The sequence below is a fragment of the Strongylocentrotus purpuratus genome, unplaced genomic scaffold (assembly GCF_000002235.5).
Source record: "Strongylocentrotus purpuratus isolate Spur 01 unplaced genomic scaffold, Spur_5.0 spur5_scaffold_7, whole genome shotgun sequence".
NCBI lineage: Eukaryota > Metazoa > Echinodermata > Echinoidea > Camarodonta > Strongylocentrotidae > Strongylocentrotus > Strongylocentrotus purpuratus.
In genome coordinates this window covers 7,576,321-7,596,414 of record NW_022145613.1, presented here as the reverse complement: position 1 = coordinate 7,596,414, position 20,094 = coordinate 7,576,321, and the positions used below count along the sequence as shown (strand labels likewise).

The 20,094-nt window shown below is 35.3% G+C and overlaps 1 protein-coding gene across 1 annotated transcript; it reads left to right on the top strand.

Annotated features, from left to right (window-relative positions):
* The first annotated feature begins 7,453 nt into the window (after nt 1-7,453).
* LOC100892242 (histone-lysine N-methyltransferase SETD1A) lies at nt 7,454-17,129 on the top strand. Its single transcript, XM_030973984.1, has 6 exons — nt 7,454-7,871; nt 8,740-8,857; nt 9,917-10,111; nt 10,716-10,883; nt 11,549-11,739; nt 16,146-17,129. The coding sequence occupies exons 1-6, from the start codon at nt 7,713-7,715 to the stop codon at nt 17,127-17,129; spliced, it is 1,815 nt and encodes a 604-aa protein (XP_030829844.1). The 5' UTR covers nt 7,454-7,712.
* The last annotated feature ends 2,965 nt before the right edge of the window (nt 17,130-20,094 follow it).

Genomic DNA, 20,094 nt, shown 5'->3' with positions numbered 1-20,094 from the left:
TTTTCCAGTTTTATATATCGTTTATAGACTATTAGATAGTTTGTTTGTTTTAATATTGGAAATATTGATTGATAGCTCAACACCAATGCCACAAAGAATTGTATCGCTACTGAGATGAACAGGGCTAAATAAGAGATGATTATGATTTATACACGTACTTGTGATTATTATAAGACGATTCAAGATTTGATGTTTTAAACAAACAAATTACAGATTTGATGATTAATTATGAAAAGAATGTGTCGTTTTAGGTTAATCCACATCATCGCTTAAATTTCATTCTAATATCTCTAATATTTAATGTATGTTGAAATAATTATAATATTACATTGTATATTCAACGGCAATCTATGTAATTGTGATTATGGTGAACCGTTAGCAGCAATTATGGTGAGCTGTTGACAGCACAAACAAATATTAAATACAATGAAACTTCAAGTACCCTGAATATCCGTCATATTAAAATTAACGCGATATCGGATGAGAGCATATTGTGATAGTCATTTCCATTTAATATCTCTGATATCTGTATTTTGAATAATCAAATATAAGTGCTACTTTGTGTTTTTACGATAATCTATGTTATATGTTAATACGTTTGTACTTATGGGCTGATATATTTTAGATATTGAATAATTGTGAAATAATATGGTAGCATTACATTATTATAAGGAAGTAGGCGAGCATAAAATGACTGTACAAACAAATACCATTATCATGAAAATTCAAGTACACCATTCGTCATATTAATGGATAAGAACCCATTGTTGTAGTATATAGATTTATTATGAAAACATGTTTCCTCATCAGAATACGTCTGAAGGTGATTGATTACATTATTAATTGCAATAACTGGTAATTACCGTTGTGAATTGCCAATTTGTATTGTTATAACGGACTTGTTTTTTTGTCATGAAACATTTCTCTTGTTCTTACTACCTGCTTCCACTGTACCATTAATGTAATGCAAATCTTTACTATTAAATTCAACATAATAATACAATTATTAGTGTTGAATTTTATCATTTTTAATACATGAAGTCAAATTCTTCTTCTTGGTTTTTCTTTATGTAAATGTACAATTTATAGCCTTATTTCACGTGTTCTTGTATTTTACTGTAAGTATGACAATATCATGGTCTCTGGACGTTTACCATGGTCTGTTCTTTAAACAACCTAACCAAAATTGACTTGAATTAAATTGAATATTAAAATTACATAGAGAGGAGATGCGATGTCGAATGTAGAAGGTCGTAAAACAAAAACAAAAAGAGAACAATAGTGAAAAATAATAATTTGAGACGAAAAGAGAGACGAAATGAAGATGATCGGAAAATGATGATGGTGGAGATGAAGGTGAAGAAATGGAGGTAGAGGTGGAGGAATAAGAGCCAGAGGTTAATGAAGGAGTGAAAGAAGAATATGGAGAAGAAGAAGAAGAAGAAGAAGAAGAAGTAGAAGAAGAAGAAGAAGGAACCTTCTCCAAAACAGCATTTTTATATACTAACAGCACTGAGTAGGACCATCCCTCCGTCTTCCTTTTATAAGTGTGTCTTTATGATTGTAAATGTTTATGTATTAATGTTTTTTTTAATTGATGGAAAATAAATGCAATACATACAATACAATACAATACAAAACAAAGAAGATATGAAGATAAAAAGGGGTAGAAGGGGTAAAGGGAGGGGAAGAAAGAGAGAGAGAGAGGGGGAGACATTGTCGATTACCTTTTATAACTAATTTAAAGGGAAACATAATATCAATTTTTGAACCCCTCTAAATTATTAAATAAAACATCAACCTAAAACATATCATTCAACAAACAATGATAGGACTTACTGGACTGAATAAACAAAACATATTCAGTGAAGAACCCACTTTTCTTTCTTTACATCTCCGGTAGGCTATATTTACTTTATCAACAATTAACAATATATGAAGAGATCTCATCTTTGTACTTTAAGAAGTGCGTTAATACTAGGGGTAGACACAGTACTATCTTTCATAATTTACATACGATGTTATCAAATACCAAACAAACACTATGGCTGATGTACAAATATCTCATAATATGGTGGTTGTTGTGGAGGGCTCGCTTTATCGAATCGAATTGAAAGAGACCTTTGGACTGTATCCCTCTGTACCCAGATTACATTTTTAAAAGGTACTCCCCGTTTTTCATACTGCAGTCATGCAGTCAGTGACGCTTCTTTCTTCTCATTACGGCTGAATGCTCGATTATAGCATGCGCTGATCACAACGGTTGTGTTTTCTGCATGAAAAACGTGCACGCAAACAACTTGTAGCGACAATACAGTAGGCTCCATAGCGAAAAGCGTCTGCCATTATTAGCATTGCGCAACGGTTTATTAAATGACTTCCAGTCATACACTGAACCTCATCAATGCCATCTTTGTGACGTGATGAGCACCTAGTCCTTTTCTTGGAGGAGCGTTCGCTTTCTATTGTAACTGATGCGGAAGTATAATCAATGAGAGTGACGTTTTAGAGCAGACTTTTCTGTACTTGAGATACACTCCTGTAGTAGTCTGCTGGGAGTCGAAGAGAGAAGTTAGGCAGAGGATATATGGACATGGTATGGGATAGTACATTCAGTTCATCTACTGTATTAGCGACTAAAGTAAGTCTCCTTTTGCAATCATCTTCGACATTTTAACCACAGCCTGTTTGTTTCATTTCGATCTGAACTATTTGAGGTAGACTTGAAAATAAGATGCACATTCAACCAACATGTCTCGTCAGTGCAGTATTTGACTGAAAGGTACTAGGTACAATATGTTTAGTAGATTTTACCATTCTGTTAATACAAAAGCCATTAATCAAATTGTGTTTATATTTGTCATTGAAGAATTAGGGATTGACATGATTATTATATCCAGTAATCAGCCTTTATAGAGGAATGATTATGTCCAAAGGAAGAGATTGTAGAAACATTGTTTTATTAAACATGTAAGAATGTCATCAATGATAATTATGTAATACCTTTTAATGGATACTTAAGTTAAAACAAAAGGCATCTTTACCCTATACAAATACATATCGTATATGGTATACACACGAATCAGTAGTACTGTTGGATCTGCATACCAGTGTAAACATATATCTCTTCTCGCATTGTTTGATGGCACACGGCAAATCCATGCTGTCCAATATTTTAACTGTACAACAAATATGTTTGTTTGTCAAATGGATACGCATACCGCCATGCATGGTTTGCGTTTCAATAAATAATAAAAACCATCCGGGTATGATGGTCTACTGTTTATATTTGCTCGTATTTTGAAATGGCATCCAAGTCTTGTCCCAGGTCTCATTTTTATACAAATAGATATATGAGTTTCTATGCCAATGTTTTGTATTTCTGTTACCTTCCACAATCATGCTCAGTTCATTTTTTTTTAATTACTCACGACAGGGTAACAGTTTATGAAACAATAATTCATGATAAACTTGAAACTCTGAGAACCTGGGCCACGATTTGTATTTAGCTTCTCGTCAAAACGTATCTTCAATTTACATTTAGGTGTATGCTGATGATAGTAGCTATACTTTACATTAATGTCCATCCTTTAAGTTAGTTTTGTTCATCTCCTTCTGTATTGACATTGAATCAACAAGGACATTCTAATTCTTATTTATCATACCAAACAAAGGTTTCGCTTTATTGAGACAACAGAAGCATTGAGCTTTAAAAGACCATGTTTTAAAAAGATACTATTATGTTCTTATGTTTTTTTCAGGAGATTTTATATTGTAGGCCTATACATTATATATCATTGATTTTCGAAGTAATAGTTTAATGCAATATGACTGTACATGTGGGCAAGTCAGAGGTAAGGCACATATACGTTGCCAAGTATATATTCAATTGTCTTGACATAAACATATCATTGTATTTGATGTGTTGTCTGATTCAAGCTCTCGTAGGGCTATCAGCTTGATACAGACATCAGATACACTGAAATCTTAGATGTGGTTGGTCGGTAACGTGTGGGACAAAATAGTTTGGATTTTACCATGTACTATAATACTGTCAGTAAGCGGACCAGTATACATGTCATGCGAAACTCTTTCTAAATAACCGGGGTATTGCCCTTACGTCACCAAGGATATATTCAATTGTCTTGTGATCGTAAACACTAAACATTGAAAAATAAGAAAAGAATCAAAGAAAGAGAGGAAAAAAGAATAAAAAGAAAGAGAAAGTTCCCCTTCAATATGGTTGGTCTTGTGGAGTGTCAGGGTTTCGTATTGTTCAAGATCACTGCTCTGTCACCAAAGTCCGGTGTTATTGTTTTCCCCTAAATATTTCTTCCTGGTCAGCATATAGTACAACTTTCTAACAAATTATTACATGGTTTGGTTTGATGGTTGTTTTTACCTGACTGCTAAGAAAGCATGTGTATGATTGTAAGTAAGCAACCAGAGGACCGACGGCTTTAATTCCTCTCCGGTGGACTTGGTAATGAGGATTAATGCCTTAATAAAAGACACTAGCACATCTACGTGGTTTTGAACCCGGGACCTCCCGGTTACGAGACCACTGCTCTACCACTGAGCCATCACGTCTTCTTACGTCATTGATTAGATTGTTAGTTATTAAGACATGCACATGCTTGTCACATTTTGTTTTAAAGTGTTCCTGTAGGCTAGCACAATATCTACAACTGTCTAATTTTAAATAGTAGTCCAATAACATGGTAACCTTGTTCTTTGATAGAAGCAAATTTTTATTTTAAAAAGCATTTTTAGGACAAATCTCGTCATTGCTACCACTCAAGGACCTCTTCCTAGAAAGAACAAGTGACCGTTTCCCCGTTTATTACCCATGAAAAAACCTTTACGAACACGGAAGCGCAATATGCATTTATTTGACTAAATCTTGAAACTTGATTCGTTTTTAGGAAATCCTGCTTGGGTTGAGTGTTAGAAAAGTACACGAGAGGGACAATCGAGGAAGTCTCGGCATTATTATAATAATATACACGTTCAATCATTGCATGTGTATCTTAGCGGGAGTTGCAACCAGCGCATATAAATTGTTGGAGAGTTCATTATTTATATGATTATCTCAGTACGTTACGATTTTTGATGAAGCTTTGTACAGTGGCGTTTAATTCAATAATTTCATCTCGATTGCCTCATTAACATAACGGATCACTCTTTTCCAATAATGGTATCTCTTCTCGTTGTCATTAAAATGCCTTATCATGCAGTCACCTCATTCGGCAGTTGACTAATTGTTTTTTCTTCTTCTCGTACAAAATCGTGTCAGACGCATGCTATCGTTTAATTATGGTTTATGACTAATACATATATTAAATTTCCAACCTCTTGGTAATTTTCCATCAAAAATTGGCATAATATAACTGAGTTGGACTTACAAAATGTCCAGTTTATGCTGGTCCAAAATGTGGTTATTTCATAGCTTTGCCTTTTTTCCTCAATTCAAGGAAAGATCGTCACTTGCGTAGACCGCATCTTTGCAAAATTACTAGAATCAATACCACATTTAGTGCACCGTATTTCCTCATTATTATTTTAATACAGCTTTTGGTGTGTGGTTATTTTTCTAGACACCAAAAAAGACAAACATAACAAAGCTCCATACAAATGTTCTAATATTGTGGATTTGACAAATACAGTTCAGTTGGTTCTCGATTGTTGTATATGTCTTTACATTTTCTTCGAATAACACAACGATTGCTAAGTTCTTGGTTCGTGAGTTTCTAGTCTATTGTAAATTAGTGAATATGAAAATACGCGAAACCGCTCATGAACCCAAAACAGGTACAAAACATAATGAGTGGTTTGATGAACAAGCAAATCGTTAGCTATGACACATTTCAATACCACTTCAAGGCCTTAAAGTAAAGGATTGCTTGAACGATAAATTAAGTGATAATCGTGCATGTCAGCTCTAATTAACAATACATAGATAAACTAAAAGTTGCCAGGAATGATATACGCTATATAATCCATAGAATATTATTGAATTTTGAGCAAAATCTTTGCCTTTCAAAAGGATATAATAATCTGTATAGTCTAAAGGTCTCTTTTAATTCGATTCTCTAAATCTAGCCCCCCCCCCCCTCCCTACCATCACCACCACACCATTTTATGAGCTATTTGTACTTCGGCCATATTGTTTGCTTGGCATTTGATAAGATCGTATGTAAATTAGGAAAGCTAGAACTGTGTCGATACATTTTGGGGGTAAATTTTGTTGTTCACGATACCAAATGTCATTATAGACTTCTTTTAAAGGGGTAGCTTAGGGAAGGGGAAGGGGAAGGGGAGCTGACAGCAATGATAATTTTAGGTATACAAAATGGAAAAATGCCCCGCACAACTTATTATTACCTCCCCTAGGCATAAAAACCAACATCTTAAAATGTCCCAGGAATTCGTCTGCATTCCACTTTGTATATATTATTAGCTATCATAATCTGCGTTTGCATGTACGTACATCAAATTTAACTGATAACCTACAGCCAGAGCTGCTTTATTTGTTGAACAGTGACCAATTAATGCATTCCACTCACAAAACAAACATTCGTTACCATAACACCCGACAATGAAATGTCCAGAAGCGGATTGCCAACTTGTAACTTGATAACACGGTTACCTTGTACAAAATATAAATGATAACGTTTTTATGTTTTGTTTTTGTTTTTTGTTTTTGATAAATTTGCCAATGCAAATTACTCTGGATTTTTCCCCAACCTCCATCTCCTTTATTGACGTTTTAATATATAACATTGTCATTGATTGTGCTGGTTGTTCTTGAGGTTCAATGAACACAATGGTGTGATATGCATGTAACCATGACGACAGTTTCTGTGTATTTGGTAATCTAAAAGACTACCTGGTTAAAAGTGTTTTAAATTTGTTCCCAACAGATTGAGGAATAACTTTTTCACATTATTGTCATTGATTTCACCTTATCGTTAAAAAAAGAAAATAAATGGGTGTAAAGTATATGTTTATTTGTTGCTCAATGTGTTTTATATTTGAATTGACACTCCCGAAGGTAAAAATGTTTTTACAGAAATATTTATATATACATGAATATATGTGCACTGCTCGACTGTGTTTTTACTTTAAAAGCTCATACTTCCGAACAGTGCATGTGTTTGTTTTCTTTTTAAATCTTTCTTTCTTTCTTTCTTCCTTTTTTTCTTTTTAGATTAATCTACAAAAATACGAGCTCTACCTTTTAGTACATTTCTCAATTTTCTTTAAATACTACTTGACTTATGATAATATTATGCCTTTATATCATGTATCCTAAAATGCTTTGATCGCTTATCAATATTTCATATTGTATAATTACAAATAAGTTTCATCTTCTATGTGATAATGCAAATGTAATTTGGTATTAATTTTATGTAAGCATTCTTCATATTTTGATTCAGTTATGGAAATAAAATCATTTTAATTGAATCATCTTTTACAGGTTGTACTTATCTGCTTGGTCATCGAGATGCTGTGATGCAAGTTCCCTACTTCAAGCTGAGTTCTCTATGGTGAATAAAGTCATTTCGGACAACGTTTATAGGTCTCAACACTGAAGTGGTGGATATAGTTCTACAGATTACCTATACGCCACCAATCTACTGGCGCCCATTGCGGCGAAGTGCTTGGAATCTTATTGGAGGGAGGTGAAAGGTCAGATACCTTGAGCAAAGATGGAGGAGGTAGACTACAAGAGGGTTGGGGAGATCATGTGGACGGACAAACCTTTTAGGCTCCGAGAACTACCGGCTTCCTTTGGATTCCCGCTCCTCATCAAGGTGACGAAGGGGTCGGACGACATGGAACACAAGGAGAAGTTCTCGACAGGAGAGGTAATTAATGATGGTGATGGTGTTGGTAGTGGTGGTGGTGTGATGGTGAGGATGATGATAATGAAGAATAGTGATGATAAGTATAATAATGGTAATTGTGATAAAGATGAAAATGATTATGATGATGATAATGATAATGGTTATAATGATAATGATGATGAGGAAGAGGATTCCCGCTCCTCATCAAGGTGACGAACGGGTCGGACGACATGGAACACAAGGAGAAGTTCTCGACAGGAGAGGTAATGAATTATGATGGTGGTGGTAGTGATGGTGATGGTACTGAAGAATAGTGATGATAATTATAATTATGGTGATTGTGATGAAGATGATGATGAGGAGGAGGAGGAGGATGAGGATGAGGAGGATGCTCCTCACCAAGGTGGAGGGGTCGGAAGAGAATAGAAATTCGTGAAAGGAGAGGTAAAGATGATGGTGGTGATAAGTATGTAGCGATGGTGGACGTGATAACATTGATAATGACAATGATCATGATGGGGATCACACTGATGTGATGGTAGTGGTGATAAGTTGAACTTGAAATGCATGATAGTGACGATGTTAAGAGTGATGGTAGTAATGACAGAAATGAAGGTGGTGATGGAGACGATATTAAGTCAAGATTGTGACGATGATGAAGATGTGGAGATGGATATGATGATGTTAATCATTGTAAGGTTGAAGGTTACTAATGGTAATAACTTAAACTGATATTTCGATGGTATATACAATACGATATGGATAACATTATTTGAGGAAAATAATCTACAACTACATACATAATACATAATGATCGTAGTACACATGTGATTACGCGAGAGGCTTGATAAATATTTGATTTTCATGACACGCTTTAATCTTTCCTCAGATTCTACGGATCGACGGAGAAGAGAGACAGAGGAGAGTTATTGCGGCGGACTCGAAGGGCAGACACTGGAGTTTTCCTGTTCATATCGGGGCCAAATTTGATGTCAAAGGCAAGAAAGGTATGTGCGCCAAACCATAATTACATTGTTTTGTAATGAATCTGAATCACATTTTATAGCCATTGGCGTCAGAAAGCAATCAATTTCCAGTTTGGAAGATGCTTAAGGCTGGAAGACATTGATAAGAGCCATTAGGGGAAAAAACGTCCAACTACGTGCACAGAGTGGGAAAACAGACACTAAATGACGACGTTGGTGATGATGATGATGACGATGATGATGCTAATGATGATGATTTTCATTGTTAGCAATTAATATAAATACACTAGTTTATGTTGTCTTACTCCTCGAGGAGATTCAAAATAGACATTTTTTTTCTCTTTGCCTCTTAGAGGTGTATATTCAATATTCAAACAGTAACATAATTTTGCTTAAAATTTAGCAAATCAATGGAACATCAATAATACACAAGTTATTTATTCAAATATAACTAAGCAAATTCGCAGGAAATTTCATATTTTGTACTTTCAAATGTTCGTTTATTTCTATTCTGTTAGTCATTTCTCTCTTAAATAAGTAAATCAAACTCAAATCTCTATTATCATACCCATACTTATTACGAAAAATAATCATTTTATAAATCGACCAAAAAGCAATCGTTATTATCAAATCGATTTCGGTTTGCAAATTCATTTTGAGTAATAAAACAATATCTATCTCTATTCTAAGATTGAAAGCACGTAAAAGAAGGTTTCATTTGCCTTACATGAAATGAAAGCATGAAGCACATCTTCAGTCTTTTTGCATTTTAAACAAAGGTCATCGTTTGAGAGACCCCACTTGAACAGATTTTTACGAACTGGTAACATAGATTCAAAATAGACATGTATCTATCTTTCAATTCAAGAATGAATTTTTTGCAGAAAAATATACTTCGGCAGTCCATTGAGATTTGCAGATATAAGCAGTTGCACAGAAAATGTGCTGCATGATTATTTGACTATTAAATCACGAATAACGTTTATGTTTTTGAAGACACCATCGTAAGAACTTATAAACGTAGAGTTCGGTACAGCAGCGTTAATAGTTTCTTCCATTTCCTCTTTGATCCCCGAACAGATAGGCGCAATTCGATGTACATGAGCGAGATTGTGGAAGCGAAGAAGCTTCCCAAAAAGTTCTGTTTCGCTAAGAAGGATGAAATGCAGATGAGGATTACAGGAGAGGAGCATTCCGGACCCTTGGTAGAGGGTGACTTCAAGACCAAGGAAGTGACGAAGGTCAGGATCTTCAAGGCAAACAGGATCAGTGACGGTAAGAACAATGCTTTATATTCTTGTATTGCCCATTGCGCATGTAGCGTCATTTGCCTCACGTAGTACTGCGTCATCGACTGACGCAACCTTTGACATGCCTTGTAAGAGTGATGAACAATAATGAACAGTGCAAAAATAGCTTTGAATCACTGCCTTGATATAAGGTGAGTTCAAGACCAAGAAAGTGACTCAAGTCAGGATCTTCAAGGCCAAAAAGATTAGTGAAAGTAAGAATGACGCATATTAAATGTTCCTTCCAATGTCAACTACACATGGGTCACATGGGATGTCATTTGCCTGACGCAAGAGTGCGTCATTAACTGCCGCAGCCTTTGACACGTCCTGTCTGAGTGATGTCATGCGAAAGAGAAAGTGTAAAAAAAATGGCTTTTAATCACTGGCGCATGTGCTCATCGTTTTCACAGTTTTCATTAGCGCAGGTAATAGCGCAATCGAAATGACGCATCGGGTGCAACATGCATACTATGCACCAGTCACACCTCAGAAACAGACGGACAATATTCAAAATTATTTTTGTCTCTCCTTCTCATATCTGCTGTTACCAAATTTCACCAATTTGTTTTCTTCTCTCTCCCTTGCAGGTGACATCAAGCTCAAAGTTGTTTTTCTGCCCGCCTACATGGATGTCGAGGTTGTCATAGCAACCAAATTTGCTTGTGAACCGGATGCATATTGGGAGGAGTACATGGATGCCATGACGCGTGATATTAACAAGAAGGTCAACTTGAATATGTACAGGGGCAAATCAGGTAAGTTTGTGACTTTTTATTTTCGCCGAAGGCAGCAGATGACAGTTGACACAGTGCTATCGGTCAGAAGAGTTTGACCAGACCGGTTAGAGTTGGGCACGATATGGCGAATACTACTTCGTTGGGCAAGCACAAAACAAAAAATATACACCATCTTGTTACCAAATATGTGTGTTTAGATGGCTCTGAGCTAACAAGATGACGAGAAAATATTTAATTTACAGTTACTTTTGAATAATTTGATTATAATATTGTTTAGTCGAAAGAACTATCATCAAAGGGGCATTGATGAGAGAGTGTTCCCCCAGGGTGCTCACTTCTTCCTGATTCACCGTAAACGTTTGACCGTGACAAGGATATTTTTTTTTATCTACAATGAAATAACAGCCTCGGACATCAAACTAAATGGCCACAGGTTTTCTATTCTCTTTTTCAATGAAGTGGACTGTTGCACATTGGCATTAAGGTGTGGTAGCTTTGTGCAGTCATATTGTTCTTCCGATGAAAGCTTCGATTCAATTTTTCATGAACAAAAGCAACTCATTGAATTCGAACAAAGAAATGTTGTGAAGTATACGTAAAATCAAGCATGGTTCATGTCCGTTAATTTATATAGTGATGATCATCATGACTATATCTGTTGCTTCTTTGGATATTCATTGCAGATATCCAAATTTACGAGTTCTCTGAGAAGACCAAAAAGTCAAAGGCGAAAACAGAGTGTTTGTACGAGGAGCAACCACCGACCAAGATCGTCTCCGTCGGGAGCATCATCAAACAAAGACCATCCAGTACCAAAAGAAGGACACCGACAAGGACGCCCTCTACGTCATCAGATGGACGATATCCAAATATGGTAGGTCAAGACAGTGGCATGCACACTTGTGGCCTGGATTTAAAATAAGAAAATTTAGTTTTTTTATTTGATAAAGATTAACATGCGTCCATGTTGGTATAAGTGGTATCTCATGCAATAGATCCACTGTTTAGAACAAGAAAAATGCATGATGGGTCGATATCCCGATTACTTGATTGTGTTGTTAAGTATTTTCCTTAAAGCCCCACTGCACTACTTATAGCCTATCTACTTGCTCTATATAAGTAAGTGATTATGATTATGTTGCCATTTTTACCTTTACTTATGTTTTCTTACAACACTTTTATTTTCAGCACTAGCACAACCATGTACACAAGAACGTACACACGTTCACAGAATTACATGCACAGACTCACACTTCCACACATGGACAAAAACTCACACAGCGTGCTCTCTGTGGTTTTTCTTGTATACTTGAGATATTCCAGAATTCTTAATGATTTTTCCTAACGCAAATTTTGACCAAGGTTTGATAAATGTTGAAAGCAAGTATTATACAGTAGAAGAATTTAATTCTAGTTTTAATTCATCCAATAATAACGATCAAATGTACGATGATTCAAACTCCATGAATCTTCAAGCCAATCCTGACTTTAGCCTATTTCACGTTAATAGTAGAAGTATGAATAAGAATTTTGAGTCCGTACAAGAACTTTTTTTACAATTAAATAACTTCCAGTTTTCCATAATAGGCTTATCTGAAACTTGGCTCCATAACAATTCCCCACCTCTATTTAATATACCAAACTATCACATGTTTCGTTCTGATCGTGACAATGGTAGAGGGGGCGGAGTAGCGCTATACATACATAATCATTTTAAAATTAAAGTTAGGTCTGACTTACACACTGAAGGTGCTGAAGATTTATATATTGAAATATTAAATGATAAAACCAAAAACATAATAGTTGGCATAATGTATAGACCCCCTAATCATAATGTAGACATTTTCTTGGACAATTTTGATAGATGTCTTGATACTGTTTCCCGAGAAAATAAAGAAGTTTATATAATGGGCGATTTTAACATTAATCTTTTAAATTCTGATGATAACCACATTGTGAAATTTAGTAGTACACTGCAATCTTACGCATTTAACCCACATATTGATAAACCAACAAGAATTTCATGTATTTCTCAAACTCTCATTGACAATATTTTTTCGAATGTAGCTCATAACAATTTTACAAATGGTCTGTTGTATTACGATATTTCTGACCATTTACCGATATTTATTATTTCTAAAGTTCACCTTGTTAAAAAAATTACTAAAATTAATTGTGCAATGCATAGAAAACAAACAAAACATAATATTGAATCATTAAACTTTGATTTAGCCAAAGAAGATTGGGTCGAGGTATTATGTGTATCTGACGTAAATGTAGCATATGAAAAATTTCTAGAAATTGTATTACATTATTATCATAAGAATATACCCCTTGTCAAAATAAAAAAAGGTAAAAAGGCCAAACAACCATGGATTACTAAGGGTATTTTGCGTTCCATAGTCGCCCGTAATAAGTTGTATAAGGAAGCCCTTACAAGTCAATGTAACGACAAGCTTAAGAAGTATAAAACGTATAGGAATCATCTTACATCTCTTATACGATTGTCTAAGAAGTTATATTATTCTAACAACATAGAAAGTAATAAAAGTAACAATAATTTATTATGGAAAACTGTAAAGGAACTCTTAGGCAAGAAAAAGACAGAAAGTAATAAATGTTTCTTAATTGATGAACAACAAATAACAGATCCAATTAAAATTTCAAAAGCTTTTAATGAGTATTATATAGATGTAGGCCCTAATTTAGCAGCTAATATTGATTCAGGTGACATGGACTACAATAAGTCCTTGAATTTCCCACGTGAAAATTCCTTATTTCTTACTCCAACCAATGATTATGAAATTATTAATGTAGTTCAACACCTTAATTCTACAAAATCTAGTGGCCATGATAGTATAAGTGTTCACTTATTGAAACAAATAATCTTTAATATGGTAACCCCCCTGACATATATATTTAATTTATCAATTTCAACGGGTGTATTCCCACATTTGCTTAAAATCGCTAAAGTGATTCCTATTTATAAAAAGGACGACTCCTCAGTAATAAGTAATTATAGGCCAATTTCATTATTACCAAGTATCTCTAAAATTCTCGAAAAAATAATATATAAAAGACTTAACACTTTCTTACAAAAAAATAATTCATTGATTCCTAACCAGTTCGGTTTCAGAATTGGTCATTCTACCGGTTACGCAATTCTGCATATGTATGATAAAATAATTGAGGCTTTTGCGAACAGTGAACATATTGTTGGAGTATTTATGGACTTGTCAAAAGCTTTCGATACGATTGATCATAAAATATTAATACATAAATTACAATACTATGGCGTAAGAGGTCAAGCTCTTTCATGGTTCACTAATTATTTACAAGACAGACAACAATACGTATCTTTCCAAAATCATGAATCAACAAAATTAACAATTAAATGTGGAGTACCGCAAGGATCTATATTGGGTCCATTGCTATTTATTATTTATATAAATGATATTATTGAAACCTCTTCACTTTTAAATTTTATCATCTTTGCTGATGATACGAGTATTTCTTATTCCCATAAAAACTTTGATACGCTCATAACGCGGTTAAACTGTGAATTAATGAAAATTTCTAGGTGGTTTAAATCTAATAAATTGTCATTAAACCTTAGTAAAACAAATTTCATTCATTTTAAACAGACCAACGTACATGATATGAGAAATTGTAATATTGAGATTGATGGCTTGCCTCTCATTGAAAAACAATCTGTTAAATTTTTAGGAGTCTCTATTGACTCTCATCTAAATTTTAATGAGCATATACGTAATATACATACATCAATATCAAGGAATATTGGAATACTGTATAAGTTAAAACAAATTCTTTCTGAAAGATCTATGATTATATTATACAATTCTCTAATTTTATCACATGTGATTTATTGTAATATTGTATGGGGTAATTGTAGCTTAACAAGAATTAATTCCTTATTTTTGCTTCAAAAGAGAGCGATTCGCATGATCACTAACTCACATTATATATCACACACGGAACCTTTATTTCAGCGTTTAAAAACATTAAAAATACAAGATATCCACATTTTTCAGACATGCATTTTTATGTATAAATATTCTCATAATCAATTACCATCCCTATTTCACAATATTTACAGTTTAAACTCAAACATTCACACATACCCCACACGTTGTTCAACAAATTATCACTTAGAAAATCCTAAAATACTTTTAGCACAAAAATCAGTAAGACATCATGGACCAGATGTTTGGAACTCCTTACCAAATTCAATAAGGCATTGTTCATCTCTCTATTCTTTTAAAGCATCTCTCAAAAAAACTCTTATATCGAAGTATCTACATAACTGATTTCAACATGCAGTAGGCAATTGTCAAATTTCGGTCACATTGCAACTCAGTTTTGCAAATTTTGTTTTCTATTTCGTATTTCTTAATTTCCTTTATTGTAAAGGCTGTATTTGTTTCTACTCGACTATACCACACAGAGCTACGTACACTTCCACTATTTGTTACAAACACATACAAACACGCACGCTCGCGTGCACGTGCACACACACACACACACACACACCCACACATGCACACACGCACACACACAATATATATATATATATACACTTGCACAACACACTCACCAACTCATACACAAAGATCGCTTGAACACTTTTTCATTTTAAGTTTTACCTTAAGATTTTTTTTTGTTTTGTTCTTGTTTTTTTTTTTTTTTTTTTTTTAGGCCGCCATCCTTGTCAAGCTTTGCTTATGATTGCGGTCTCCTGCACTTTTCCACCAGAATAGTTAGGATAATACTTTAAATTTATGATAATATGTTATGGAAATAATAAGTTTCGTTATTATAATTATGTACATATATTATGTAAAAAAACATTTTGACATGAAGAAATTATTGTTTGTTTATGTTGTATTATACCTTACATGTATATTATGTTATTTGTTATTCAGTTATATTTTATTTGGAAAAAATGCAGAAATAAAATCAAAAATCAAAAATCAAAATATAGCAAATAATGCCTAATCGGTGTCTGTTGGTCCCCTGTGATACTCTTTTTCTTGTTATTGAGAGCTGATTTGATGAAATAACCACCTGTCAGTGACCTTGCTGGGACGTCTAATCCTCCTGGCCAAACTAGTGCAGACGGGCTTTAAGCTTCACCTCTGTCCCTTCCTCCCACCCTTCTTATGTGTTTAAACACTCTAAATGCTTTTCTCCCGGTATCCATTCTTCGATATGACTGTATATATGAACTTTTCACCAATTTCTCACATTCTTGCTCTACAGAGGCCGTTTGGCGCTCCGAAATCTGAGCCAGAGCCAGAGGAACCGCAACGAGCAGTAGCGGATATCTTGAACGATCTACGGGACAAAGATGAATCTGAGATGACGGAAGAAGAGATTCGCGTTGCCAAGCACCGCAGGATGTTGCTTGCCATGTTCGCTGAGGAGGAGGAAGAGGAAAAGGAGAGGAGACGATCAGGAGCGTCTTGCGAGGTTGATGAGGTTGACGGGGATGCCAATGATGATGATCAGAATGATAATAATGAGGACGATGATGCCGACGATGCCGACGATGACGAGGATGATGATAATGACAGTAATGACGACGATGACGACGATGACGACAACGATGAGTCAGTGGACACGAGAGGAGAAGGAGATAGGGATGTCCTAGATGAAGTCCAGCGGCCCCGATCACCTGGTGATGGATCAACCATCTCAGCCGAGTCGGAAAGCAACGGATCCGTCTGTGTCGATGTTTCTCCTGCAGAATCAAAGCCTCCTATACCCGCCCCTCGTACCCATGGTTTAAGTCACAATCAAAGCCCCTCATCACCAAACCTGCAACCTCCGGTCCAGCAGGTCGATAAACCCATCACAAAATCCCCACCACAAAATCCGCTTAAACCTCCGCTTAAACCAAAGCCAGCTGTCCCCTCGCATAAGCCCTCTCTCAAGCCGCCAGTAGTCCCACACGGTTCGACCGAACACAGTCAAGCTCGGGTGGTCAATTCGTCCGATCACACCCGCTTTGCGAATATCCAAGACATTCCTGCTAACCTCAGTGGCCTGACTATCGATGACATGTGTAAGGCCTTGGAATTCTTATGCCTTGATAAATACGAAGCTCAGATCCGAGACAACAAGATAGATGGCGAGATGGCCTTGGAACTTTCTGAAGACACGCTCAAATCAGACCTAGGTCTCAATGGCCTCGAAGCAAAGAAACTCTATAACTTCATCCATCACAATTGGAGACCAGTTTGATGTAGGTCTTTCCTCATAAACAACTCATCACTAAAAACTAGGATTTTGTTACTGATATTGTTCTTGTTCATATCATATTTTTTGGCTCAATTTTTGTTTCATCCTTTCACATTTTTGTTTTTACATGTGCTATATTTTCAAAGTACTCAATGCTATAGTCTCTGATACACTACCTGTAACAAATGATAAACTCAACACTCTCTATGTCGGCCATCCATAATCATTATAGCAAAAGGGAATCGGTAAAAGTGAGGATCACAGAAATGTGACCTTTTTCATACAAGTTCTCCGTTGTTTTATTTCTCTCGCGAGAATTTTGTTTCAAGTGTACACTTTACTTATATAAAGGTGAGACACTGTACAATTTTTGACTTCAAGAGATAGTTTAGTTTCGGGGAGAGGTGAAAAATAATTTGTGAGCGTTATCATTGTTATTATGCAAGTGTGGAAGGACATCAGAGAAAAAATGTTCCCTGAAAAGCATGGGTTTTCAGACATGTAACAGCTTAAAAATGAGGCCCGATTTGTATGCCTCATTGTGTAGTCCCATATACATCGTTCTGTCCCGGTGGGGGGGTGTGCCGCTCTAATGTGTCATTTTTTCACACAAAAAATCCCTAAACATGGGTCCCACTTTTAACAAAAATACCATTAAAAATGGGTCCGTTTTTTTTAAATTTGCAAAATTTTCGGGCGTTTAAAAACACCCCCAAAACAACCGAAAATTTTGAAAAGTGCCCCTTAAATGCCCCATAATAATGGGTAGGGTTTCGAGGCTTGAGCGGCAGACCCCCGGCCAAACCAAATCTGAGTCCCCCCCCCCCCCCTTTACTTTACCAAGACTGGGCCAAATTTCTTATCATTTTGATGACTCCAGAACCTTGCAGTAAACACCAATAATTGTACATGTATGTTAAATGATCAACTTTCTCTGATCGATTCCACACCGTATCTTTCACAATGCACTCGCATGACCAGAACTCATCTTGAAGTTTCGATTAAATTATTTCCATTTTTTTGTAATACGTTACTTTATCTTTCCATCCTTCTTATATAATGCGACTAGAGGTTTAAATTGAAAGATTGAAGGCGATTTAACTCATTCATTTAACTGCTGGATTGTCCCCCGAAAGAAAGAAAAATAATACTGTCTATTCAATTATCTTTCTACGCAATATGTGTACTGTGTGATATTCAAGCAGCATACAAATCTTGAAAGAAATATAATATCATTATTTTATCCTTTCACTTTTTAAGATATCCATGTATTTTGTATTCTTGCCTGACAGTGTTATATTAAATGTCAGCATCAAACTTGACGACCTTCTCAAATTGTAATGATTTTATTTGTGACACTGCCTGATATTCATCTTCAGTGGATTAAACCATGATTAAACCAAAACAAAATTTGACGTCTTTGTTTAAAGGTAAAGACCAGTTGTGGTCATGCGATTGCATTTTTAAAGAAACGTTGTGGAATCGATCAGAAAAGGTTGATCATCTAGCATCTGCGAGGTTCTGGAATCATCAAAATGATGAGAAATTTGGCCCATTCTTCGTAAAGTTACAAGCACTATACACAGAAAGATGTATATGGGACTACCCTATATCTCTCACAGACCATGAGAGAAACAAATTTACCAAATATATGAATTAGTAGGCGGTTTCCCGGCAAATTCTTTATCATCATGTATTAGTCAAAACATTCTTTCACATGATTGGTAATAAGAGCTTCCATTTCATTTTTTGAAATTGGGGCGTTTCCAATACTGGTCTTTACCTTTAATACTAATTACATTCCGGACAACTTTCATCTTCCACACCACCTTTTCAAAACACGAACAAAGTTAAACATCACACACGAGAGCAACTACTTTCGAGAAATCAATCTAAGAAAATGTCAGTAGCCTTGTGCGTCTCCCATTGAAATGTGCGAACATGACGATGACGTATTACGTAATCTGAATATATTATTTCTATTACATTTACAATAGGTATTGGAATTGCTCTTGAGTAGATATTTCGAAAAAAAAGTTGCTATCTTGACCTCAATTTTGAAGGCGAATCAACAAACACCAAATGTTAGCACTAACAACGGGTCTGAAAACTTTGTTGATAAAATGTTTGATGACTCTTTGTACAACTTTGAGAATAAATTCAGTAAATCTGTTCGGATAATTCCACAAGTTTTCTTTTCATTTGTGAATTTCGACAAAAGCGTTTAAAAGTTGACCGTCCGCGAAGTTTTGACTTGTTTCGTTACCCGTTAACATTTATGAAATACGTGGATGAGACGGAAAATCGCGGACTAGAAATGAGAAGAATAGAAGTGAATGAATTAAATGGAGAGAAATGAGAAGTGGACGAGGAAGGAGAAGATTGGATGAAAATTAGACGCGTAAAGATTTTGTTTGAATAGAAAAACGTAATGTCTTTTTTTTTTTATTGTTGTATTGCCCTCCGCGACCTACCCAACAATCTTAAAACCTACGGTCAACTTTTTCACCGTTTTTTAGAAGAGAAAATTAATTGATAAAAAAATATGTTTTGTAGCACTCAAAACTGAAAAATAATAACCCAAAGAGGGAGAAAACAAAATCGGCCTTCCGATCCAGGTGCTGGCACCTAAAGGGCAATACAACATCTCTTTTTGTTTGAGAAAAGAATGCGAAAATAGAGGAAGAGAGGTAGACAAACCAAACAGAAACAATAAGAAGGGATAGTCCCGTTCGTTTCCAAATTGTTAGCATGAATAAGAGTTCCCTGATTTCGTTTTACATTTTTGGAAATACACTTCCAAATAATGTCATGTAAATAATATATTAGCATTGTGAAACAGTTGGTTCTAAAGTGATATAGATGAGCACAAATATTTTGAGGGTTTTGCACGCCCCAGTCAATATTTGAAAAACAAGCCACATAGACTCAATCCAGGGGTGTACGCATGGGGGGGGGTTTGGGGTTT